This window comes from Diabrotica virgifera, chromosome 7 (genome assembly GCF_917563875.1).
Source record: "Diabrotica virgifera virgifera chromosome 7, PGI_DIABVI_V3a".
Taxonomy (NCBI): Eukaryota; Metazoa; Arthropoda; class Insecta; order Coleoptera; family Chrysomelidae; genus Diabrotica; species Diabrotica virgifera.
Genome location: NC_065449.1, coordinates 28160425 through 28187864, shown reverse-complemented (window position 1 = coordinate 28187864; position 27440 = coordinate 28160425). Strand labels below are relative to the sequence as shown.

The 27440-nt window shown below is 34.1% G+C and overlaps 1 protein-coding gene across 2 annotated transcripts in view; it reads left to right on the top strand.

The window, feature by feature from the left end:
* LOC114330600 (ubiquitin domain-containing protein 1) overlaps positions 1-27440 on the top strand; it is a 115612-nt gene that overhangs the window by 10045 nt on the left and 78127 nt on the right. For both annotated transcript variants that reach the window (XM_050656304.1, XM_050656303.1), the window contains exon 2: positions 4101-4579. In XM_050656304.1, the coding sequence (XP_050512261.1) occupies positions 4101-4579 (479 nt within the window). The remainder of the gene's footprint in view (positions 1-4100; positions 4580-27440) is intronic.

The following is a 27440-nucleotide window of genomic DNA, read 5'->3' as shown; positions in this document are numbered from 1 at the left end:
AGAACAGCGGTGTTCTATTCACACAAGTTGATTTCCACCAAAATTTTTTCCAATCTTTATCTAATATATTATTTTCTTACTCTATATTTTGTTGTATTTTAATATTTTAATTCCACAAAAACAAACTAATTTTATTATTGTTTGTGAAATATTGTTTAAACAATTGCATATGTTTAAAAATAATAAACTTTTATTATTTAAGTCAAAATATATGAACAAAGAAAGTTTTTGCTAATAAAAATGTTATTTCAAAGGATAGAGTATGTGTTTTTATTTTGCAATAAACAAATTTATTTATTTATATCGAAATGTAATCAAAATTAAAATGTATCAATCATTATCAAAAGTCATTGGAATGCCCAATCAGAGCAAACTCTCAACTGTCCTGCGCATAGCACCAATAATTAATGTTTATTTAAAAAAATTCCTGACGCCGTGGTGTTAATCGATTTTAATTTTGCAAAATTGCAAATGAAGAGTACAGTACACTTCTATACGCAAAAAAATTTTCAACTTGCTATCTGCTTTATTTTCAGTCCTGTAACATTTTGAAAAAATGAATTTTTTGTACGAAAGCTGGATTGCAAAATTTATTTAGCAAAATCTATTGAAACGATCTTAATGAAATTTACAGTATTGTTTTAATGAATCATACAGTTTTTCAGAGTGAAATATGATGGTCCTATGTGTAGCATAAATGGTTGAAAAAGGTAAAATGCGAATACTTGTTTTTGTATGTTTTTTTCACAATTATTGCTATTTTGCAACAAGGGTGACTATTTTTTAAATTTTTAACCAATTATATATTGTAGTAAATTTAATTACGCAACTTTTATGTTAGTATACAACTTTTCTCGAAAATGAATACTTTTAAAGTTATAATCAAAAAACCAAGAAAAAAATTTTGAATTTTTCCCTAATTTTTTGACATTTTGATTATTTAAGCAATGTTCCGGACCTTTTTGAGAGGGAAGATAACTCAAATATTATTATTTGATTTATTTTGAAGCAATTTCTGCAAAAAAATTTGAGTCACTTCTCAACGTCCAAATGTACTAATATTTTTACAGATGCGCCCTGGTCTAGTTTTCTTCTTGAATCTCTTATATTAGGGTAATTTATTGTTTTTTTAAGATCTCTTTTAGTCCATTGAAATATTACAATTTTTAGGCCTTCGCACTGTTTTTTCAGAGGACGCGATTTTACTTTTTTTGTATATTGGGGTGGGGAGCCTAAGAATAAGTTTGCGGTAAGTTTAAATTTGTTGGGTCGCTAACCTTGTCCCCCGGCCGCCATTTTGGAAAATCTTTTCGCACTGTACCTCATAAACTAGCAACCCTACAGCAAATTTTATAAGAAGCCTTCATCTTCTAGGGCAGGGGTCACCAATTAGCGAACCGCGGTCCGCATCCGGACCGTGGGCTACTTTTGTGCGGACCGTCATTAAATTCAGAATATAGCGTTTAGCTATTTTGAAAATGTTTGGCCATGAAATTGTGTACTATGTTTGGCTCAACTTATGTGTGCGAAGCCGCTTGATCAAGAATGAACTTTATTAAAAATCGCTAGAGGTCTCACTTAACAGATGAATATCTCAACTCCCTAATAAGACTCAGTTGCACTAAACTCACTCCAAACTTCAGACATGTTGTTCATAAAAAATGTCATTTTTCTCTCTGATAATTTAATTTTGTAAAGAGTTATACTTACTAATCAATAATTTTGAAATTAAGTAAACTGTAATATAAAATTGTCATGTGCATTTTTTATATTCATTTCCTCTCTACTATATGTTAAGTAGGAGTACTTTTCAGATGTGCATTTAATTAAAATAATTTTCAGATTTAATAAGTTTGCAACAAACACCTTGCATTGAAACTAATGTAGAAAAGATAACATGTTAATTAGCATTTTGTACTATGATTTTTTATTTTAAATTCCTCAGTTTCCTTTCTCCAAATTGAAGATGTCTAAAAACTTCATTAGCATTCAAAATATAAATTCCTAACTTTTAAAATATTCCCAGTAACAATTTACAATACTGCTGTTTTCAAAATATACTGATAATAATAACAAAACAATACACAATGAATTTATATTTTATTTATTGTACCAGGAAAACTTAGAATAGGATATTATTGAAGATATTCTTCTTTAGCGGCGAATCTATTGAGGGTAAAATTTGATTTACCACGCGCATGCGCACACCGACAGTATGTTATTAGTGGTTATACGGGCTCTGATTGGGTGTTGAAATTTTGAAATAATCTGTCAATAATTGTTCAATATGGAGATTATGGTAAACAAAAATATTGTATAATATTAGTTTTTATTGATGTGTGGACAGAAATAAAATAAAATTTATAATTATAGTGACTTTTTAAATAGTTTTGAAAAGCCGCAGGTACGTAATTTTAAATGTTTCAGTTGGAAATACCTAATAGTTTCAATACCTATCTATTAGGAAAATGTAAACAAAATAATGTAGTTACCTATTAGCAGGCAATGCTTTAATTTACATAATCTGATTACGAACAAACTTTCTAAAAATCTTCATCTCATATATTGTTTTCTTACACTATACTTTGTTATATTTTATTTCGACAAAAATCAAACTAATGATTTTATTAAATTCATATAAATTTATGGTGTAAACGTTTAGTTTGTGTATATTCCCATATGACGTACACGCGGATGTGGTCTAGTTTGAAATGCCGCGGCATGCCGTCAGCTTTCGTACAGCGCGGTAGAAGTGAAGTGAGTTCGAGCCCCAAGCAAGTTATTATTTTTTTTATAGATTTTATGATTGTAAGTACTATATTATTATATAATTTTTGAAGATATTCTTCTTTTTTGAAAGTGGTAGATAAGAAAGTTAGTTTGATTTTTAAATAAAATAAGTACAAATAACCTTTTAAGTATATTTACTTCGTTTAAATTACCTATAATAGAAGAATATCTTCTTTTGTGCGTACAAAGTACACACACATTCTTTTTAGTTTTCTTTTCCATATTAGTCCATGTGTGAGGACACTTTCGTATGAAAAATGTTTCTGACTCGATTTCTTTGCAGATTCCTGTTCAAAAATGCCCCCTTTAAACAAATCATAAGGGTGCCGGGTGAAACAATTTTTTTAAGCAAATTCAAAATTACTTTTTTGCCTCGAAAAATGTATTTTTATGTTTCTTGGGTAATTATAAACAATAAAGGTCTCTTGTCATATTTCTGAAAAGTTGATAGTTTTCGAGTTATAAGCGATTTAAAATCTGAAAAATGCGAAAATATGCATTTGCGATGCTTGAAAACTCTTAAGTTTTAATAAAATGATAGATCTTTTTTGTTTAAGATGACCCAAAAATGCTAAAAACATATTTTCGGGGGCAAAAAAGGTGATGTTTTGAATTTGTTAAAAAAAATGTTAAACAATTTCTGCCCAAAAATTTCGCCCGGCACTCTTCTGATTTGTTTATAGGGGATATTTTTTAACAAGAATCCGCAAAGAAACCGAATCAGAACAGCTAGACACAGGCAGTATAAATCCGGACCCCGGAAGTGTCATAGGTTTTCGAAACGGACCCTCAGGGAAACTAATTGGTGACCCCTGTTCTAGGGTGTCTCTGTCGATTGGTGTTTTTTATGCGACGCAACCGCTACCACGATTTTGTTCCTATGATACCAGAGTTTTAGAATTTAGTAGTAGATTTAGTAATGTAACAAAAGAATGAATCACCGACCGCAAGTAACAGCTCCAAACGGTTCAATTTCGAGAACATTCTGGCGAGAGCACGATATACGTGGAATCGGTGGAGAAAGACGTGCGGTGTATGGAAGGTCACACAATAAGTAGAGATGGCGAAGTCTAGAATTCTCGAGAATTACGTTATTTTATATTTAAGCGAATCGAGGCGTTGGGAGAGTTAGTTATAAGAGAGACTTAGTAAAGTAAATTTGTATAAAATAAATAAAGTGGTATATAAATACGAATCGGTCGTTTTATAACAGTAAGATGATTTAAGTTAGAAGCTTCTTGAAGTACTTGTCCCATAAAACTAATTTCGATGCTACGAGAACATCTTATTAAAAGTCCTTTTTGTTACAGGTAGTCAACGAAAGAACCACCCTCTGTGCCATGAAACGATCAGATGGAAATCCGACGTGCCCCTGACGGAAGGACAACTCCGAAGCAAACGAGATGAATTCTGGGATACGGCGCCGGCCTTCGAGGGACGCCGCGAGATATGGGACGCCCTCAGGGCAGCTGCGGTGGCGGCCGAAGCCATGGACTACGAGTTAGCTCAAGCTATCCTCGACGGAGCTAGCGTATCGGTGCCGAACGGGTACCTGACGGAGTGTTACGATGAGTTGGGTGCGCGGTATCAGGTTCCTATCTATTGCCTTTCGTATCCTATCAATATCGTGAAAGAAGACAATGGTCGAGATTCACCTGCAGAGTGTTCAGAACCGGTTGACGGTGGTACCGAGACTGTTTTAAAATTGAGACTGTCCCATTCGTGTTCAGATGTTAAACTGTCCGTTTATTCTACTGACACCATTAGTATGTGCAAAAAGAAGTTACAGGTGAGTCACATTGTTTTTACTTAAGCTAAGTCATGGTCGTTTTTAGTTGAACAGGCGGTCGTATTCGATGTGGCAACACTGCCGAGCTGTCAAATAGAGGGCCGGTTTATAGATATCATAGTGGTCCTATAGCGGGAAAAATATAATTTTAAACACTCTTTCACGAGATAAAAATAAATATGTTTTTATTTTTGAAGCCACTTCCATTTCATCAGATAATAACCCAACTTACACTTTCACTGAAACTATCACATAACTTGCAGCCATTTGCCCTAACTTGTTTTTGTTATTGGCTATTTATAATTAATTCTTTCCTTTTCATGGGACTGTTCATTTTATCACCATCTTCTTGCTTTGTCAAATATTTTGGAAATCCCGGAAATATTTTTGGAACAACACTTTCTGTAAGATAGTATTTTTCTTGGAAATGTTTTTAATTCACAACAGAACGCATATGTATAAAGATATTTTTATAGACTCTCTATTCAGTGTTGCCAAAATCAATGTTCCATGTTCTTGTAGATTTTCTATTTCACAGGATTTCTCATTCAGCCAATTTCTCTTTGCTTTCTTTATGTTCTCTTGCATTTCGCGGTTTATCCTGACATCTTGGTTTGCCTACACTTTTAATAATTAAATTTTCTGTTCTGCTATTTGGAATAACATTCCAAATACTCTGTTTTTGTCCTACTAAGTTTTAAACCTTTTTCCTCCAGAGCTTGCCTCCACTGTTTCAGTTTTTGTTCTAAGTCTCTTTCACTATTTCCTACCAACACGACATCATCAGCATACATTAAGCACCATGGAATGTTACCCTGTAGTTTCGCTGTTATCTGGTCCAAAACTAATGAGAATAAATACGGACTAAGCACAGAGCCTTGGTGCAATCCTACTTTCACATGAAATTTATCAGTCTCTCTCACACCTGTCCTAACACTAGTCGTTACTCCCTCATACATATCCCTCACAATCTTTACATATTCACCAGGGACTCCTTTCTTATTGAGTGCCCACCACAGAATCTCTCGAGAAACTCTATCATATGCTTTCTCAAGATCAATGAATACCATATGAGCGTTTGTTTCTTTACTCCTGTATTTTTCCATCAACTGCCTTATAATGAAAATTGCATCTGTTGTTGATCTGCCCTGCATAAAGCCAAATTGATTCTCGGATATTTCGGTCTCTTCACGTATCCGTCTATCAATTACTCTTTCCCATATTTTCATGGTGTGGCTAAGCAGTTTTATAGCCCTCTAGTTTGTACATTGTTGTATATTTCCCTTGTTTTTGTAAACAGGTACCAGTATACTGCTTCTCCATTCGTGTGGCATTTGTCCAACTTCCATAATTCTATTAAATAGACCTGCTAGCCACCTTGTTCCTGTCTCCCCCAATGCTCTCCATACTTCCCCAGGAATATCATCTGGTCCTACCGCTTTTCCTTTCTTTATTTTTTGAAGCGCTTGAGCCACTTCCTCGTTTGTTATTTTGGTGACCATTGCTGCTACTTTCTCCGTTGTCTCTACAGGCTGTCTGTCAAATTTTTCATTTAATAAGCTGTCAAAGTACCTTCTCCATCTCTTTTTGACATCCCTTTCGTGAACTAGTATTTTATTATTTTCATCTCGGATACATCTAATCTGATTAAAATCTTTTGCTTTCTTTGCTCTCTGTTTGGCTATTTTATATATCTTCGTTTCGCCTTCCCTGGTATCAAGTTGATCGTATAGGTTTGAATACACTTCTGCTTTGGCTTTTGCTACTGCTACTTTCGCTTCCTTTTTCGCCACCATATAGTTTTGAAGATCTGTGTCGGATCTGGTTTCTTGGCACTTTTTATATAATTTTCCCTTCTATTTTATTTCTCCTTGCACTTCGTTTGACCACCACCAAGTCTCTTTATCCTCAAACTTTTTTCCTGACGTTTTCCCAAGCATTTCAATAGAAGTCTCCCTAATACTACTGGCCATTTTTCTCCAAATTGTATTAGTGCTTCCTTTCATGTTCCAACATATTTTTTCTACTATTCTCCTGAATAGACCTTCTTTCTCATCTTTCTGCAGCCACCACTTGATTTTTTGTGGTCTTCTCCGATATTTTTGTTTAGTTTCGCTTTTTACTTCGATGTCCAGAACAAGTAGCTTATGTTGTTGGCTTACTGTCTCACTAACTATTACCTTGCAGTCCTTGCATTCACGTATGTCTTCTTTCCTTATCATGAAGTAGATGAAGTAGTCTATTTGGGATTGATGTTGTCCACTTTTGTAGGTAATAAGTTGAGTTTCTCTCTTTTTAAAGAATGTGTCAACAATCGCCATATCCAATGCTGTTGCTAATTCAAGCATGTCATCTCCAGCTTCATTTCTAGTTCCAAAGCCTAATCCCCCATGTATTGCTTCGTATCCTGCCTTGGCTTCGCCCACATGTGCATTGAAATCACGTCCTATTATAACTTTCTCCTCTGACGGAATATCACTCAGGACGTCTCCTAATTGTTCATAGAAGGCTCTTCTTTCATTCTCACCCAGACCTGTTTGAGGAGCATACACACACACACACAACATTCAATACCTCTTTATCAATTACAAATTTCACTGACATCATTCTATTACTCGTTCTTACAACTTCCACTACGTAATCTTTTATTTCACTATCAGTAATTATACCAACTCCATTTCTAGTGTTACTACTCCCTGCATACCACAATTTGTAACCTTCACCTAGTTCTTTCGCCCTTTGACCTTTCCACTTAGTACCAAAGATACCATTTTATTTGTAGTAATTCCATCTTTAAATGAGCATTACAAATACTCTGTCTTTGTCCTACTAAGTTTTAAACATTTTTCCTCGAGAGCTTGTCTCCACTGTTCCAGTTTTTGTTCTAAGTCTCTTTCACTATTTCCTACTAACACGACATCATCAGCATACATTAAGCACCATGGAATGTTACCCTGTAGTTTCGCTGTTATCTGGTCCAAAACTAATGAGAATAAATACGGACTAAGCACCGAGCCTTGATGCAATCCTACTTTCACATAAATTTATCAGTCTCTCCCACACCTGTCCTAATACTAGTCGTTACTCCCTCATACATATCCCTCACAATCTTTACATATTCACCAGGGACTCCTTTCTTATTGAGTGCCCACCACAGAATTTCTCGAGGAACTCTATCATATGCTTTCTCAAGATCAGTGAATACCATATGAGTGTTTGTTTCTTTACTCCTATATTTTTCCATCAACTGCCTTATAATGAAAATTGCATCTGTTGTTGATCTGCCCTGCATAAAGCCAAATTGATTCTCGGATATTTCGGTCTCTTCACGTATCCGTCTATCAATTATTACTCTTTCCCATATTTTCATGGTGTGACTAAGCAGTTTTATAGCCCTGTAGTTTGTACGTTGTTTTATATCTCCCTTGTTTTTGTAGACAGGTAGTAGTATACTGCTTCTCCATTCGTCTGGCATTTGTCCAACTTCCATAATTCTACTAAATAAACCTGCTAGCCACCTTGTTAATGTTTCTCCCAATGCTCTCCATACTTCCCCAGGAATATCATCTGGTATTACTGTCTCCGTTGACTCCACAGGCTGTCTGTCAAAATCTTCATTTAATAAGCTGTCAAAGTCCTTTTCCATCTCTCTTTGACATCCTTTTCGTGAACTAGTATTTTATTATTTTCTGATCTGATTAAAATCTTTTGCTTTCTTTGCTCTGTTTTGCTATTTTATATAAATCTTCGTTTCGCCTTCCCTGGTATCAAGTTGATCGTATAGGTTTGAATACGCTTCTGCTTTTTCTTTTGCTATTGCTACTTTCGCTTCCTTTTTCGCGACCATATAGTTTTGAAGATCTGTGTCGGATCTGGTTTCTTGGCACTTTTTATATAATTTTCCCTTCTATTTTATTTTTCCTTGCACTTCGTTTGACCACCACCAAGTCTCTTTATCCTCAAACTTTTTTCCTGACGTTTTCCCAAGTATTTCAATAGCAGTCTCTCTAATACTACTTGCCATCTTTCTCCAAATTGTATTAGGGCTTCCTTTCATATTCCAACATATTTTGTCTACTATTCTTGCCCCGAAATGACCTTCTTTCTCATCTTTTATTATCCACCACTTGATTTTTTGTGGTCCTCTCCGATATTTTGGTTTAACTTCACTTTTTACTTCGATGTCCAGAACAAGCAGCTTATGTTGTTGGCTTACTGTCTCACTAGCTATTACCTTACAGTCCTTACATTCACGTATGTCTTCTTTCCTTATCATGAAATAGTCTATTTGGGATTGATGTTGTCCACTTTTGTACGTAATAAGATGAGTTTCTCTCTTTTTAAAGAATGTGTGAACAATCGCCATATCTAGTGCTGTTGCTAATTCAAGCATATCATCTCCATCTTCATTTGTAGTTCCAAAGCCTAATCCCCCATGTATTGCTTCGTATCCTGCCTTGGCTTGGCCGACATGTGCATTGAAATCACCTCCTATTATAACTTTCTCCTCTGACGGAATATCACTCAGGACGTCTCCTAATTGGTCATAGAAGCTCTTATTTCATTCTCACCCAGACCTGTTTGAGGAGCATACACACACACATCATTCAATATCTCTTTATCAATTACAAATTTCACTGACATCACTCTATCACTCGTTCTTACAACTTCCACTACGCTATCTTTCATTTCACTATCAGCAATTATACCAACTCCATTTCTAGTGTTACTACTCCCTGCATACCACAATAATTTGTATCCTTCACCTAGTTCTTTCGCTCTTTGTCCTTTCCACCTAGTTTCTTGAATGCAAGCAATTTGAACTCTTCTTCGTTTGAGCGCCTCCACTAACTCCAGACTCTTACCTGTAAGACTACCAAGATTCCACGACCCTATCCTGATTTTTCTAACCTGCAATGGTGTTCCCCCTGAGATAGTCCTCACCCGGAAATCCGAACGGAGGCTCATTTTACTTCCGGCATATTTTACCTCAGGAGATGCCATCATTTCATTATATAAGTTTTACCATTCATTGGAGAAGGTCTTTTCATTATTATGGCCTGAAAAGATTTTGTTCGGATATTTGATGCCTGAATGCCTTTTCTATCTGCACCATACCCGGCACGTTTAGCCAATACACCACCAATGCAACCAAAGTGCAGTATTACCCCACACCCGCCTACATTTTTCTGTAGGTATAGGCCAGGATCCCTACTGTAAGGACTGCCCTATAAGCCAATGTATTGTTGCCTGTATCCCGCCACTAGGAGGCATGTACTTTATTCGGGATACAATGTATTTTCTCTCTCTACAAATAACAAAAAAACTAGAATGTACATAGAAACAAAATAAATATAAACAAAATTTTAGAACTACAATATTACTTATTATTATTGTCCATCCAAGTCACTATCACGAAGATTCTGAATGTAGAGGTGTGGGATGTGCCTGAGGTCTAATGTTACTACTAAACGATGCGAACTTCTAACACTTTCTGGTGGTTTAAACTAAAAGGGCATTACCTATTATTAATTGCTCTTATTCCAAAAGCGGAACAAACTTTGACAGATTCGAGAGCACTTTGAAATGTGTGTACAGTAAATCCTTGATGGATTGTTGCCAACAAAGATGTTGCTTCGACCTCGATTTAATCTGCTCTGATATCTAGGCGAGTGTCTGGTGTTTGGGGAGACTTTTTTGAAAACTTCATATGTCTTTTATGCACACGGAACACCACACTCTTGTCATTTACATATTTATGTGTTTTGCACGTTGGCAAATTTTGTCAAAAGTAGTAAAAATACTATTGGGACCGTGCAAGTTCGGCAAAGCGACCTCTATTTCTACGCTCTGTACTTTTATTCGCACTTTTAATTATATTGGCCAATTATATTAGTCCTGGTTGCTGGATAATTGTCAAGGCCATAGTCCAAAAAAATAATAAAAAGAAAAAATAAGATGCAGGTTATGTTATGCAAACGTAAACAATTGTATGTAGTAAATAAAATTAGTTATTAAAATGCAGTACTGCAAGCAAAATACAATTAATTAAATTTACCTTTATATAGGGCAGGGTTGTCCAACTGGCGGCCCGCGGGCCGCATCCGGCCCGCGAGGCTATTTGTTGTGGCCCACGTAAGATTTTAGATTTTCTTTAAATGCTGCCACTGTGAAAAAAGATTTTTTAATTTATATTTTATGGTTTAGCAGTGTTTTTACATCACAAGTACTGTACCGCGTGCCGCTTCGCGGACGTGTAACGAACACAATCGTCCTCCACCACTATGAGAACTGCAAAGTTCTCAGTTCAAAGTTTTAGCGATGGACCCAAAACTATGGCCCGTAGGCTCTTATGTAAGCAGGTTTTTTATGAAGCGTCCAACACATACTCAAATAAAATGAAGGATGAAGAAACGACCGTTAACCCTCCATCAAATTTTCAAAATAACCTAATTCAACAAGGCACGGTAAGCATGTTTCATGTCAATTTACAGTGTATATCAAATAAAGTCGATATGATCAATGCTTTCTTGCGGATAAAAAGTTCTATGACGTCATATGTTTTTCAGAGCACTGGCAAACTGAAGAAAATCTAAAATTAATTAACATCTCCGGCTTTTCACTAGCTAACTTTTTCTGTAGGGTTGAAAAGAAGCAAGGTGGCGTTGCAATTTATGTAAAAGAAAATCTTATGTATTCTTCTCTTAATCTAAATGAATATAACGTAGAGCAAACTTCAGAGTTTTGTGCAATTTATATACCTTCAATGAGAACCAATGTTTTAACTGTATACAGATCAGGTAATGCTGACTGTGACTTGTTCTTGGTGAATTTTAAGAATGTTATAGCATTCTTATTTAACAAAGCAGACAAACTGATTATACTTGGGGATTTTAATATAAATTTTAAAATTAAATCTGACTCTTCTTATGATATTCAAAATCTGTTAATGTCTTTTGGTCTAGAAATAACGATAAACGATTATACTAGAATCACATCTCAATCCAGTAGTTGCATCGATAACATAATGACTAACTTTTCTGAAAATATCTACAGGGTGGGCGTATTTGAACCTTGTTTCTCTGACCATCGAGCACAATTTATATCTATTGATTCTGATCTTAAAGTTGTTGACACTAATCAATCACTTCAACGGTCTATTACTTCTTCTGGTTTGCAGAAGCTTAAATATGCACTAGCTAGTACAAAGATGGACTTTTTCTATGGCACCAATAACGATCCCGATGTCTTGATGTTCTTTTTAACTGAAACTTATAACAACTTAATATTAAAGTTTTTTCCATTAAAAAAAGTACGACAAACTGCTAAAATAACACCCGTGCAATGGTTTAATGACGAATTAAGGTCTTACAGATCTAATCTTTCTCTCATTAAACACATTGCAGATGTCACTAAGGATCCCGATATTTTCAAACTATATAAACAACAAAAATATGAATATAATCGGCAGTTACAAAATGCTAAAAAGTCGGCTTACTCTGGTTTTATTACTAACTCCAATAATAAACCTAGAGACTGCTGGAAAATATTAAACTTCGAAAGAGGCAATACAAGATCCAGTTCGGTACAACCAGATCTATCTCCAGACGAAATAAATCAATTTTTTATTACAATCGCAGAGAATATAATTACATCCCTTCCCACTATTAATAACGATATCCTCTTCAGTTACAGAAACTATCCTTCCCCGAGTAAGTCCTTTTGTTTCCGACCCGTTGTGGAAGATGAGATCTCTCAAATAATTAAATCTCTTAATAATTCCAATTGTAAGGACGTTCACGAAATTAATAGCAAAATTTTAAAAGAAACTTACCAAATAGTTTTAACACCTTTCACTCATCTTATTAACTTAATATCAACTGGAGTATTTCCAGAAGCACTAAAGTACTCAAAGGTACTACCTATCTATAAAAAAGGTGATTCCTCGAAAGCTGACAATTACAGACCCATAAGCATTGTTTCTACATTCGGGAAAGTGATTGAAAAGGTGATCAAACAACAATTATATTCTTATTTTGAGTCTAAAAGTTATTTTAGCAACTCGCAATATGGATTCAGAAGTGCTCGTTCTACTACAAACGCGGTATATAATATTGTGAGCGAGGTGATTGAGGGGCTTGAACGTGGCAATCGCATAGCAATTTCTCTCTGCGATTTGTCGAAGGCTTTTGACTGCGTTTCACATGACATTTTGCTCCACAAATTAAACTATTATGGAATCAGAGGTATCCCTCTTAAGCTTATCTCTTCGTACCTATGTGGTAGACACCAGGCTGTAGTGTCTAAAGGTTATCTCTCCGATTTTCGACCCGTAAAACATGGAGTCCCACAAGGTTCGGTCTTGGGACCTCTTTTATTCATTATATATGTCAACGATTTGCCTCATTTCATATCTCCGTACAAATCAGTACAATTTGCGGATGATACGACATACATAATATCAGGTAATAAAAATGAGGATTTAAAAATGGCTTACGAGGAAGTCTCTGATAAATCTAGCACATGGTTTGCTGCGAACAAACTAAAACTCAATACTGAAAAAACGCAGGACTTGATTATATCTGCAAGTGGTTTACATGGCGATCCAGATGACAAAGACACTGCTAAACTATTAGGAATAACCATAGACAATCGATTGAACTGGTCGGCTCATATTTCACAAGTAAAGGCGAAGCTGTCTAGTTCATTGTTTCTTATTCGTCAACTAGCAAGGGTTGTCAACTTTGAGACATTGAAGGTGACATATTTTTCTTTATTTCACTCACACCTAAGCTATGGATTAATCTTATGGGGCAATTCAACAAATGCTCTTCAAATTTTCAGGATGCAAAAGAAAGCTATCCGGATTTTAGCAGGGGTTAGTTATCTGGAACATTGCCGACCTCTCTTCATCAAATTAAAAATTATGCCGCTACCTACTCTGTTGATATATCAAGTTCTGACTGAAATTCACAGAAAAAGGTCCCATTTAACAAAGCAGTCTGATGTTCACGTTCACAATACGCGATACTCTCACTATTTACGAACAAATCGCTCTAGATTGCGTCTTTCAGATAAAAATTGTCTTAATTATAACTACTACAATATTTTACCAAAAGATATTAAACAGCTAAGCTGTAACAGTTTCAAAAAAGTAATAAAAAGGTATCTGTTGAAACATTGCTTTTATTGCTCGGAAGAATATATGACTCATTGCAGAACATCTACTGAAATGCTTACCGTGACACAAAATATTTTTTGTTAATCTATATTCTTGTTTGTGATACATATTTATAAGTTGTGTTTTATATTTCTGTTTTATATACCTTGTGATTTTATATACCTTGTAATTTTTATATTCCTTATTTTGACTTTGTAATTTTGACTTGCTACAAACAATTTTTTTTTTGTAAAGTAGTTAAATAAATCTATCTATCTGCACTGATTACTGCGCATCACAGTTCACGCAGGCCACACCTCCCACTGCTTACCATCCGTAGCCAGCCGCCATCGTGCCAGTGTGCTACTGACACAGTCGGCTAATCTATTACGTTGCTAGTGAACAGTGAACTTGATTAATTCTTTGTCTTGATTCCTCTTATACAATAATGAGTGTAAAACCAGTAAAACGGAAAATTGATAGTGAGAACAGAATTTACAAAGAAAGTTGGGAGAGTGATTACTTGATTTTGCTTGTTCAGTAAAATATTACACTCTCAAACGCATTCTTTGCATGCATCTTATGCCGTGTCGCTTGAGCTGGCAAAGGCAAAAAAACCTTTCACTGATGGCAATTTGATAAAAAAATGTGCTGTTGAAATGGCCAAAGCTTTCGGTGATTCTAAAATGGCGGAGAAATTTAAATCAGTGCCACTTTCACATCAAACCATACAAAGAAGGATTGTTGCTATGGGTGAGCAAGTAGAAAAATCTATGCTTAGCCTGGTTAAGAAAAGTTCATATTTCTCACTTTGTTTGGATGAAAGCACTGATCAAACCGATGTTAGTCAGCTGTTAATATTTGTGCGCACTACTTTTGATGATTTTACCAGTAAAGAGGAGTTATTTGATATTTGTCCTCTTTATGGAACAACAAAAGGAAAAGACATCTATGAGGCTGTGAAGAAAACAGTTGACAGAATTGGAGGCTTTGATAAATGTTCAGCCATAGCAACAGACGGGGCCCCATCAATGACAGGTAAAAAAATTGGATTAGTGGGTCTGCTTCGAGAGAATGGTGTCACTTGCCCCATTGTATTATACATCAGGGAGCTTTATGTGGAAAATCAGTCAAGGAAGATCAAGTTTTCCAAACCGTGATTAAGATTATAAATATGATTAGAGGTGGAAATCGATCTCTTCTACACAGGCAACTTAAGCAGTTTTTAGTGGAAACAGAGGCTGAGTATGGAGACTTGCTAATGTACAACCATGTAAGGTGGCTGAGTGCAGGAAAGTGCATGGAACGATTTTTTGCCATAAGAAAGGAAATCCCTGCATTCCTCAACAAATACGTTTCATCTGACACAACTGAACTGGAAGAGAAGTTTAAGGATCCAGAATTCTTAAGACAGTTAGCTTTTATAACAGATCTGACTAATCATCTTAACATGTTAAACTTGAGTCTTCAAGGAAGAAACCAGACGGTTTCACATTTGATCGGAATGATAAACGGATTCCGGAATAAGCTGAACGTGTTTAAACGTGCTGTGGAAAAGAACAACCTGACCCACTTCCCTAGCTGTCTGCAAATAGCAGAAGAATTCAACGGTGAGGAAAATATTGAGTTTTCATCCTGCATTTCACAAATTGAACAAGTTATTGATGAATTCAATACAAGATTTGAAGAAATTGAAAGTCTCAAAAGCAGTGTACTACTTTATAATAACCCTCTTGGAGCAACCATTGATGATCAACCACCCAACTTACAGCTTGAGTTATGTGATCTTCAAGCAGACATGTTCCTAATCACCAGACAAGAAAAGGGACCTGAATTTTTCAAATTACTGTCAAAGGAGAAATTCCCAAACCTGCGAGATTTTGGACTGAAAATGACGTCAATGTTCGGAAGCACATATACATGTGAAAGTGCCTTTTCCTCCATGAAATACATAAAAAACAAAAACAGAAGCAACCTTACCGATTCTTCCTTACGTCATCTTATGAGACTGTCTACAACTGAACTGGAGGTGGACATTTCTTCATTGGTGGATGAAGCCGATCGACCACAGTCCTCACACTAATTGGATACATCTTTTTCGTTGCTTTTGCAATGTTTGTCTTGATTATTGAAAAGTGTTATCAATAAATTTTCCGTTTATAAAAAAATGTAGTTGTTGAGCAATAAAAGAAATAATACTCTTTTTTGTTTTAATTATTTTTATACCTCACTTTATTTTGTTATTACTTGTAACAAAATTATTATATGGCCCGCGACAACATCAAAGGTTTTAGTTTTGGCCCTTGAGGCATTGCAAGTTGGACACCCCTGATATAGGGTGTCCCAAAAGTAGTGCAACGGTCGAATATTTCGCGAACTAAACATCGGATCGAAAAACTGAAAAATACGTGTTCAATCATTTTCAAAAATCTATCCAATGACACCAAACACCAACCCCCACTACACCCCCTGGAATTGTGGTGGGGGATAACTTTAAAATCGCAAATGGAAACCCCTAGTTTTTCTTGCAGATTTGGATTCGTTACGTAAAAGTAAGCAACTTTTATTCAAGACATTTTTTCGAACTGTGGATAGATGGCGCTATAATTGGGAAACACGATTTATCCTGATACCATAGGTAAATTATAGAAACGGTCTAATATCTCGAGAAATACACTTCGAAATGAGAAACCAAAAAACAGGTTTTTAATATTTTTCGAAAACCTATCGATAAACACCAAAAATTACCCTTCAACCCACCCCCTGGAGACGGGGTGGGGGGTAAATTTAAAATCTGAACAGCAACCCCCACTTTTTATTGCAGATTCGAATTCGTCATGAAAAATTAAACAACATTTATTCGAAACATTTTTTAAAATTGCTGATAGATGGCGCTAATAAATCGTATTTTTCCAATTAAAGCGCCATCTATCAACAATTTTAAAAAATGTTTCGAATAAATGTTGCTTAATTTTTCATGACGAATCCGAATCTGTAATAAAAAGTGGGAGTTGCTATTTAAGATTTTAAAGTTACCCCCCACCCCACCTCCAGGGGGTGGGTTGGAGGGTCATGTTTAGTGTTATTCGATAGGTTTTCGAAAAGTATTAAAAACCTTTTTTTTGGTTTCTCATTTGGAAGTGTATTTCTCGAGATATTAGACCGTTTCTATAATTTACCTATGGTATCAGGATAAATCGTGTTTCCCAATTATAGCACCATCTATCGACAGTTCGAAAAAATGTCTTGAATAAAAGTTGCTTACTTTTACGTAACGAATCCAAATCTGCAAGAAAAACTAGGGGTTTCCATTTGAGATTTTAAAGTTAACCCCGACCCCACCTCTAGGGGGTATAGTGGGGGTTGGTGTTTGATGTCATTGAATAGATTTTTGAAAATGATTGAACACGTATTTTTCAGTTTTTCGATCCGATGTTTAGTTCGCGAAATATTCGACCGTTCCACTACTTTTGGGACACCCTGTATAATAATTGCATATCATATCAATATTGTGGAGCAATATATAATTTTTCTGCTTCAGTGACAGAAGGTATGAAATATGCGTCAATTTGACAATTTCAATTGACAATATGAATTATTTAAGATAGTTGCAATATTTCTCCGTGACTCGCGCACGGTCGTTTCTCGTTTCCCTTCCAAGTACTTGCACACCGCGAATATTAAAAATATTTTTAAATAGGTTTACATGTCCGAATGTTGGAATGTTATTCGAACAACCAGTTATTGACGTTATTGTAGTATCCTACTTAATGAAATACGAAAAGCGTGAACTTCTATTTTGGGACACAGTGTACATATTTCATCTGCCATTGCAACTGATACAAGTTCGGCTCATAACTTACATTCTTCAAAAACAAATGAATAAATTTGTATCTGTAATGGGCGTAGTGTAAAGTTCATGCTTGTTTCTCTAATAAATTAATGTTGTTACCACCAACATTATAATTTTAACTTTATTTTTGATACGTTATCAGCGAGTACACTTAACAAAACAATATAGTATTCGTGTTGTAAAAATTGTAAGCTGTGTTTATTACACAGATTTTTGAAATTTATTGACCGTTTTTCTAATTGATGACATCCTCGTTATCACAAAAACCTTTTAATTCTTTCGGATTATGATGGCATTGTCAATGTTTTATGCGATGTATTAGGTTTACCTATTTATTACTTCATTTTATTAAAATTTGTTATTGATCTTTATTCGGTTTGTTATTTGTATCTACGTGCTTCTATATTCCATATCATTATATTATTGTGTTGTGGATTTCTGTGAGTTGTCATTCTGAGTTCGTATCAACTGAGTTACCCGTTTGATTCTCTTCTTTATGGTGTTTATATGCAGACATTGTGAATTCATCATTTTAAGAACATCTTCATTGGAAGTGTGCGAAGTCCACGATATTTTTGAGATCAATTGATGGCACCACAATTCGAATGCTTCTAATTTAGCATTGTAAATGGAGTCCCCATTAACAACATTAGATCACAACAGAACAGAACACTTTACTCTTAACCAAAAATATTGAAGATCTTCAGAGACTGGTGACTATAATACAGTCTAACAATGAAAGTCAAGAAGACAAAATTTATCGAAAGAAATAACCAGGTTCTTCTCCATCGCCCCATCTCCCTGATACCCCTCTTCCATCGTTTTTAAAACTTGAAGATTTTCTGGGAAACGGTCTAAGTGGCTGTGGAGGTAATGAATTTTAATACTCATATGATAACCGTGTTTTTTAAAATTGTTGAGCATTTATTCCACTCTAATGCCCAATTGGTATACTTCCATATTTGTTGCCATTATGTAGAAGGACACACTTTAAACTTCGTTTGGAACTGTCGATAAAAAGACGCCAGTGATCTGGTGTATACTCCGATACACCCATTTTTTCTAACAGTCCTTTAATATTGTTATAAAAAACCATATCATCTTGCTGAGAAAAAAAGGCAAAATATCTTTTATCTCTATTACGGTAGTATGTAATTTTGGTGTCTGGGTGAAGAACATTCTTTTCTTTTAGTCTGGAGGTAAGCAACTCGGAAGAATCCTTTGGAAGGTTCAAATTTCTGATAAGATCGCTTAGCTCTTCCTGAGTAAAGCGCTCAGGACGTGTTGAACCCCCTTCAAAATCACTGTCGTCTTCCTCAAATCTATTAGTCTGCAGTTCGTCAAATAACGTTTCGACATTAACCTCTGGTAACATAGGTAGACTGCTAAATATTGGAATGGGTATCTGCTCAAGCTGATGTGGAATTGGTCTTATTGCTGAATCCAGGTTAGGATATTTGTTCACGTATGTCGATTGTTACGATTAATGCCCTTTATATTCACAAGACAGAAATAGCAATCGTTAAAATGATTTTTTGGTTCCCTCCATACCATTGGAAAACCAAATTTAAACATTTTCGTTGTCCTTTCGTCCACTGCCGCAAGTTTTCAATACAAGTTTTGCACACTACACGTGGAGCTCAGGATTTATCTTGATCTCCTAAATGAACACCAAGGCCCTTTTGTTCATTTGCCTATTTGTCTTAGAATTTGTTAAGTTTGTTTATAAACATATTGCAATAATTATAGTGGTGGAATATACAGAAATGTAAGAATATTTAAGTATTTGATAAGTATGTTATATCTCGAAAACTAGAGCTGATACAAAGAAAAGGATTGTATTTTTGGAATCAGCACAAATGGATTAACTAAAATCAGTTGATTTTTTTCGTCAACAAGACAAAAATTTTTTTTGTTGGGCTGTGTAATTTGACTTATATTTGACAGTTGACAAACAATCAAAAATCATATTATGTATAACGTGGGAGTAAAGTGCGTACGCGTCGGGCAGTAAACTTCTAGGGATGTTATACAAATAGCTATTTCAAAGCAGCCGCCTCTAAAGTCCGAATAGCGAAGATGATTGCCGAAGAAGAAGATAACTTGCTTCACTGACTAGACTTACTAATGTCTGGATATCTTATAAATCGTCTGCAAGAACGGCTGTATCGTCAGCGTATATCTGATATTGTTGATTACTTCTCCACCTAGAAGTACACTCAAAGACGGGGTGAAAAAACGAAACCCTGTCGTACTCCATGTTTGATGGGTAGTTTTTCAGTACGACTTTCTGCAATTTGGATAGTGGCTACTTGATTGTAATAGAAGTCCACTTATATTTTCCCCCATTTTAACTGCCTATAACCAGAGAACAACGACCACGTTGTTGTGGTCGTTGTTCTCTGCTATAACTTCTAAACGGCTCAAGATAGAAATATGCGGTTTTCGCTGAAATGTTTTATTTTACTAAAAGTTTTGTTTGAATGGATTTAATTTTTTTATATCGCTTTCATTTACGAAAAAAAAACTCGGATTTAAAAAAAAAACGTTGTTGACTTTGTTTTTAATGGAACACCCAGTATATTTTTTTGTAAATTGAAAGAACGGTCATTCACCTATCCAGCGATATAAAAATTTTTAAAATCGGTTGTCAAATGACTGAGTAATTAATTTTTAAAATTAGATATGCAACGTGGTCGCTGGATAGGTGAATGACCGTTCTTTCAATTTACAAAAAAATATACTGGGTGTTTCATTAAAAATAGTCAACAACGTTTTTTTTCAAGATTCCGCCATTTTTTTAAAGCGGTATAAAAAATTCAATCCGCTCAAACAAAACTTTTACTAAAATAAAACATTTCAGCGAAAACCGCATATTTCTATCTTGAGCCGTTTAGAAGTTATACAGGGTAGCGAGAAAGTATGGAAACACGATAATTTCTCGGAAACCGCTTGAACGATTGTTATAAATTTTGGTGGGTAAGGGTATTCTAATACGGCCGATATTATAGTGGTAATTACATTGTTGTCAAATTTGCCGTTTTTCTGGAAATCTAATGAACTTTCTTAGTTTAAATAGAACACCCTGTATATTTTTTGCGTTTGGAAGTCGTTAAGAAATTCTGATTATTTTTCATGTTATACTCCCTATACCTAAATGCCATAATTTCGGAGTTATTGCTACATTTATTAAAAAAAAATTTTTCAACAAATTATACAAATTTATTTTTTTGGACCGGGTAGATATTATTTTAGGTTCTTTGGGTCATTGAGAACAAAAAAGGCCTTTGATAATTTTCCTCAAAAGTAAATCGTTTCCGAGTTATAAACATATTAAAACTGAAAAAAATCGAAAAATTACAATTTTCTGGGTTCAAAAACATAAGTAAAAATATTATTTTTGAAACTATGAAGTGCCTAAATTCAAGCTCAAACCTTATTTTATCAGATGCCGATAAGTGATTTGGTCTTATTTCATTCTAAAACATTATTTTTTAGTTGTTAATGCAGCCCGATATGCCCGTCCTCGCATATGAACTTTATTAACAATAAAAAAACAATGTTTTAGAATAAAATATGCCAAAAATTCTTATGAGATCTGATAGAAAAAGGTTTGAGCTTGAATTAAGGTACTTTGTAATTTTAAAAATGATTTTTTTATTTGTCTTTTTAAACCTTGAAAAGCGTAATTTTTCGATTTTTTTCAGTTTTAAATTGTTTATAACTCGAAAACGATTAACTTTTGAGGAAAATTACAAGAGCCCTTTTTTGTTCCCAATGACCCAAAGAACCTAAAATATTATCTACCCGGTCCAAAAAAATAAATTTGTATAATTTGTTAAAATAAATTTTTTTTTACTAAATGTAGCAATAACTCCGAAATTATGGCATTTAGGTATAGGGAACATAACATGAAAAATAATCAGTATTTCTTAAGGACTTCACAACGCAAAAAATATACAGGGTGTTCCATTTAAAATAAGAAAGTTCATTAGATTTCCAGAAAAATGGAAAATTTGACAACAATGTAATTACCACTATATCGGCCGCATTAAGACAACCCCTACCCAACAAAATTTATAAAAATCGTTCGAGCGGTTTCCGAGAAATCACCGTGTTTCCATACTTTCTCGCTACCCTGTATTTATTTATAGGCAGTTAAAATGGGGGAAAATATAAGTAGTGAACACCCGGTATTTTAGCCGTCTTATCGCTGGTACCTATGATTAATGTGATTCCTAATACACTTCAGGTGAAAATAATATCTCGTTGATAAGTGTTGGCGATACAATTTGTTTTTATATGCGTGTCCGCGAAGATTATAACTCTCAAAATATTTATAACGAAAAGATTTAGTTCATAATAGATGCCGACGAAAACAATTATTATTTCCCTTTCTGTTTCTGTTTCTGCCAACGAATACAATTATTTCTGAGAACTTTTTAGTAATTATAATTTTTGTGGGCCCACAAACAAATGATGTTTTTTGCTGATACTCCTCAAAAAGTAAATTTTTTCGCTAACACTTTATTAGGGATTATAATTTTCACAATCATATAATCGAAAATAATATTTTTCGCGGCGTTCATTGAAAGTTCTACTCTTAACGGCATTTTTCGGAGTTATACTTTTCGTAGGCGGCGGCGTTATATTGTAGTGGTTGCTACTCAGTATCGTATAGTCGGCTCGGAAATCGGCTAATATAAAGTTTAAAGAGATTATAACAAAATTCAGTTTAGCAACATTGCGCGAATACCTAGTCCTCTGGGATATCAACAGAATCGTAATTTAGTCCAGAAAATTAATATATTTTTTAACCAACAAAAATGAGATATTTTAATCAGAAAGCGTTTCAAAAATTATGTGCAGAATAGTTCTGAATTTGGTTCCGCTAATGAAATTGCTTTTTTTGTTCTTAAAAGTAAAAAAAAAAGTTTAATTTCTCTCGCTTAATATTTTATCCTCTAATAATTTTATCTGTAAAGTTGACACCATCTATCTATCGCCCGTCGGCAAATTCAAACAAAAATATAACTCCAGACCATCTTTTACCACCTTTAGTCCAGACAAATTAATATATATATATTTAATATATTTTTTACCATCAAAAATGAGATATTTTAATCAAATATTGTATCAAATGTAATTTGCAGAATAATTTTGAATTACGTTCCGCTAATGAACTCGCTTTTTTGTCCTTCAAAGTAGAAAAAAGTTTCAATTATATTGCTTAATAGTATAATTGTCTAACAATTTTAACTGTACTAATCCCCAAGTATAAATTTTTAAGTGCTAAACTGATTGATTTACGATGAGTAACCGGGTTGTAAAAATACCGGCATGTGCCTAGATAAAGGGACATCGGTTTACTCGAATTTCATAACATACAAATATTATCTCTTTGAATTTGCCGACGGGCGAAATATCGATGGACCCGACTTTACTAATATGCAAGTTGACTGCTAATGGCTGATTTACATGATTAATGAGATGTTAAAATAACGGCAAGCTCTTTATCGAATTTCTTAAACATTTATACCAAACATTGATACCGTCAGTTTTTTGCGCATTCTGACAAAGTTGCGTTTCTACCACATATACTGATAGTACATAATTGCAATATACAGGGTGTACCGAATGAAAATCAATTTTTTCCAATATATCGAAAACTATTAGAGCTTGTTATTTTTAGAAGCCATAGAGGTGTTACCAGGGAAAGGGACCAATAAGTTTTCAATTAAAAATCTTTTAGTAATATTTTTAATATTTTTCAATATAATTAAAGTTTCTATTAGGTTGAAAACTTTGCCTTTCAGTTGCCAGATGATGCTAGTCACCTACTCCATTAACGTCAGTTGCAATGCGGGGATAAAAAAAACCAAAAGGGAAAAAACCAAAAAAAGAGAAAAAAAAAAGGAAAAAAAATAAAAAAAAACTAAGAAGATGTAAACTTCCGAGATGTTGAATCGGGTTTATGTCTTAGCAGTGGCGGCTCGTGATTTTTACAATAGGGGAGGCTATACCTAACTGTAAAATATCTAGACAAATTTGCACTAGCAAAAAAATGCGCCAAAAAATGTAATTTAAGACCAAGAATCTTTTGACCTTTTTTTATTTACATTTCATAATATCATCCTAATTCATAATTGCATGATATCATCATTTTAAAAATAGTTAGTCTAATAGTAAAAGTTTAATACCAAAGTTTGTGTCGTTTATTTGTTAACAATTCCATCTATTTGTAAATAGATACCTATGCATATCAAAATAAATACAGATTTGAAGTTTTGCAGTCCATACATAATGAAGCTTCAAATTTTTTAAGATACTCAACTGAATTTTTTTAATTCTAAACGCGGCCTACTGCGAATTCAAAAACACGATAAATTACCGATATTTTGCTTTGAGTTAGAGATATATCGGAAAAAGTTATTTGAGCAAGTTGTTCCAAATATCATTATAACCCCACATACCAAATTTCATAACAAAATTCGCACTTTTAGATTTTTCATTATTTTTAGCCAGGACCCTAAAATTCGTTGTCCCGAGACGCACCCAACCACCCAACGGAGCTGAGAAGCTACTCTGCCTCCCTTGGTATATCTCCGGGCAGCGTGTGATGGCGCCGTAGATGCCACTGTTAGGAGACCGGGTCTCCTTAAACGCCTGATGCGCTGCACGGAGCATTAGCAACGGAGAATGCTGGGCTTCTCGGCTCCGTTCGTGCATCTCGGGATAACCCAGGGTCCTGCCTACAATAATATGTAATAAAACTGAGACGCGATCATGCGTTCTAATGCTAATGCTCCGTACGTATGGATAATTAGTGATAATATGGAATTTACACGTTGTATAATAGTGAGAGTAATTTTTGTTTTCGCGATTCATGATAAACAAAACAGTATAGAGTGTGTAAAAAATTTATGGGGAGGCTGAGCCTCCCTTGCCTCCTCTGACGAGCCGCCACTGTGTCTTAGCGTAGTAAAAAAAAAACAATTAAAAAAAGAAAAAAAAAGACATCAAAAATATAATAAAAAAATATACAAAAAAAATAAATATATACAAAAAAATATTTACATCCAAAACAGTGTATTTTTTTTATACTAGTATGTTAGTTTGTTATGTACATATATTTAGAGTTAGAAATACAGAAAAAATTCCTCTGAATGAAAAAAAATTGTTTGTTTTTAAAATAAAATGTCTGGCTAGTTAAACAAAGTGTTTTTAAAACTTTTTTGCCTCTTAGTACTTTCTTCGAAAAGCCAGTTTTTATCGAGATATTTTGAATATTTGACAAATCTATCACATATTTATGTTTGGTTAAGTACGATTATAGAGACCTGATAATAGGTAATATGAAAATTTATTTATAAATTACATTTTTAGGTATATTTTAAACTATATTAAACAAGAAGCCACATCTCGATAAAAGGTGCCTTATCGAAAAAATATTAAGAGGCAGAAAAGTTTTAAAAACACTGTGTTTAACTAATGGTACCACAATAATAGTTTAATTGGAACGTACACAAGCATTTGGGGGGTTTAAAGAAACGAGACCCCTATAAAATTTGTATGTAAATGTATTAAAAAAGAAGCCGCATCTCGATAAAAACTGGCTTTTCGAAAAAATACTAGGAGGCAAAAAAGATTTAAAAATATTGTGTTTAACTAATGATGGTACCACAACAATAATTTAATTGGAACGTACACAAAAGTTTGGTTTGAGCGGCTGGGGGGGGGGGTTAAGGGAACAAAACCCCGTACCATTTTTATGGGGTGTACAAATTTCACTGTTTTTTTTTTAAGATGCTCCTGCCATAAGAATGCCACATGTCCATTTTCAATAAATCTCCTAAGAGTTTTCGATATATGAAAAAAATCGATTTTCATTATGTAATTTCAAAGGGCTGTAACTTTTTTGTGTGCACTATTGTATATATAGGTAAGTGAGGTTCAATCAACCTATTTTTGACCCCAGATTCTGTGGTATAATTTATGACCAATCTTATCGGGACACCCTGTATAAATAACGTAAAAAGACACATTTAGTTGATGTACCAAAAACCTTTGAAACACATTGCAAAAATTGTTGTGGCACCAGAAATACGCGGCGAGACAGCTAATCAGTAAATTATAGTACATACATATAAAATGAGTGATTCATCAGGTTCATAAAAAGGTCGTTTCTTTAGCTGATATTTCTCCGTTAAACAACAAACTGTTGTTGGCTTGGCAGCGAATGCAGCATCGTCGCTCATTTACACTCTTGAAAGTTCATTATAAATAACTCTCCAACTCAATGAATCCGAGTTTATTACAAAGAACAATGAAAACAGCAATTTGCGAAGCAAGATGCTTCGAAATTAAGAAAATTGAATAGTATCTAGCCACCGCAGCGCAGGCGTCATTTAAATAGGTCGTTACAAGAAATGACTCTAAAGAAAAGAAATTTAAAAACGTGACAAAGACGTCATGTCGCTGCCTCAGTGCAACACTGTACTATCTCAAAATCAACCATTTTGAGAAAAACGGGTTTAAAGTTTTTCATGCGCTAAGATTGACTCCTCAGCGAAAATTATTGTTTATTTTCGTTTTTCAGTTAGTTGTTAGTTTACGTAAATTAGTCTTGTACAATTTTAAAAAGCACTAATGTATATTAGACCAGTAAGGATCTGTTTTTAGGTGGATGTGAGAGGTGGCATTTAGATTTTTGCGGATAAAGTTAGGTGATAACTTCGTTAATAATAATTGAATTATGCTCCTTCTCAAATATGCCCGGAACATTAATAAAAAAAAATAAAATATTTAAAAATTTCAAAAAATTTCGTTTTATTTTCTACTTTTTTGCTTATAACTTAAAAACTATTCATTTTAGAACAAAGTCGTATAGGAATAAAACAAAGATAATTAAATTTTCTATCAGATGCGATTGGTTAAAAATGTCTTAATTTGTCGCCCTTGCTTCAAAATAGCAATAAATATAAAATAAGGGGGCAAAACAAGCCTGTCCTTATTCAATGATTTTCCATCACTTAGGTTACACTTGGAACCTTCCTAATTCGTTTAGAAAATTTTTGTAATGTGCTAAAACCGTACACTAAATTTAATTAAAATTGACTTACTAGATTTTGCATAATAATTTTGCAATCTAAACTTTTTTTAAAAAATTAAAATTTTTTAAAATCTTGCACAACAAAAACTAGAACATACAAAGATTTGTCAATTTTTTTACATATAAAAAAGTACTCCACCTATCTAATGCACTTTACAGAATTGAAATCGGATTATTTAAGCAGCCTCAGCAATGTTTAAAAATTATAAACAATTTTTTGGCTTATAAACAAATTAGTGCTGTGGCCAGGAGGGGGTGCTACAAGCTCCTTTATTTAGATGGACTTACCCAAGTTTTTTTTATGTATTTTGACCCGTAGAACACGAATTTTTTGGGTAACAGTTGATCCGGATGTCGATAAGATTGTTATAAACAAAGAACTTGAGGAATTACATAACATCGATTTTTCGCAAAATAAAACATTTTTTTGTATTTCTTGGGTAATTCTAAGCAAAAAATGTTCTTACAAGTTTTTTCGTAGGATGCATAGTTTTCGAGATAAACGCGGTGGAACTTTCAAAAAATCGAGAAATTGCAATTTTTGAATGCGAATAACGTTTGATTAAAAAATAAAATAGCAATTCTGCTGACAGCATTTGAAAGTTTAAGTCAAATTCTTACTAATGAAGTAAAAACCTCACATGTAGGTAGGTGGTATATAATTTATTAAAAAATTTTTTCTAAAAATGATCCAAGTGCTAGCAAGGTGATCCAAGGTTTTAGCACATGGATCATT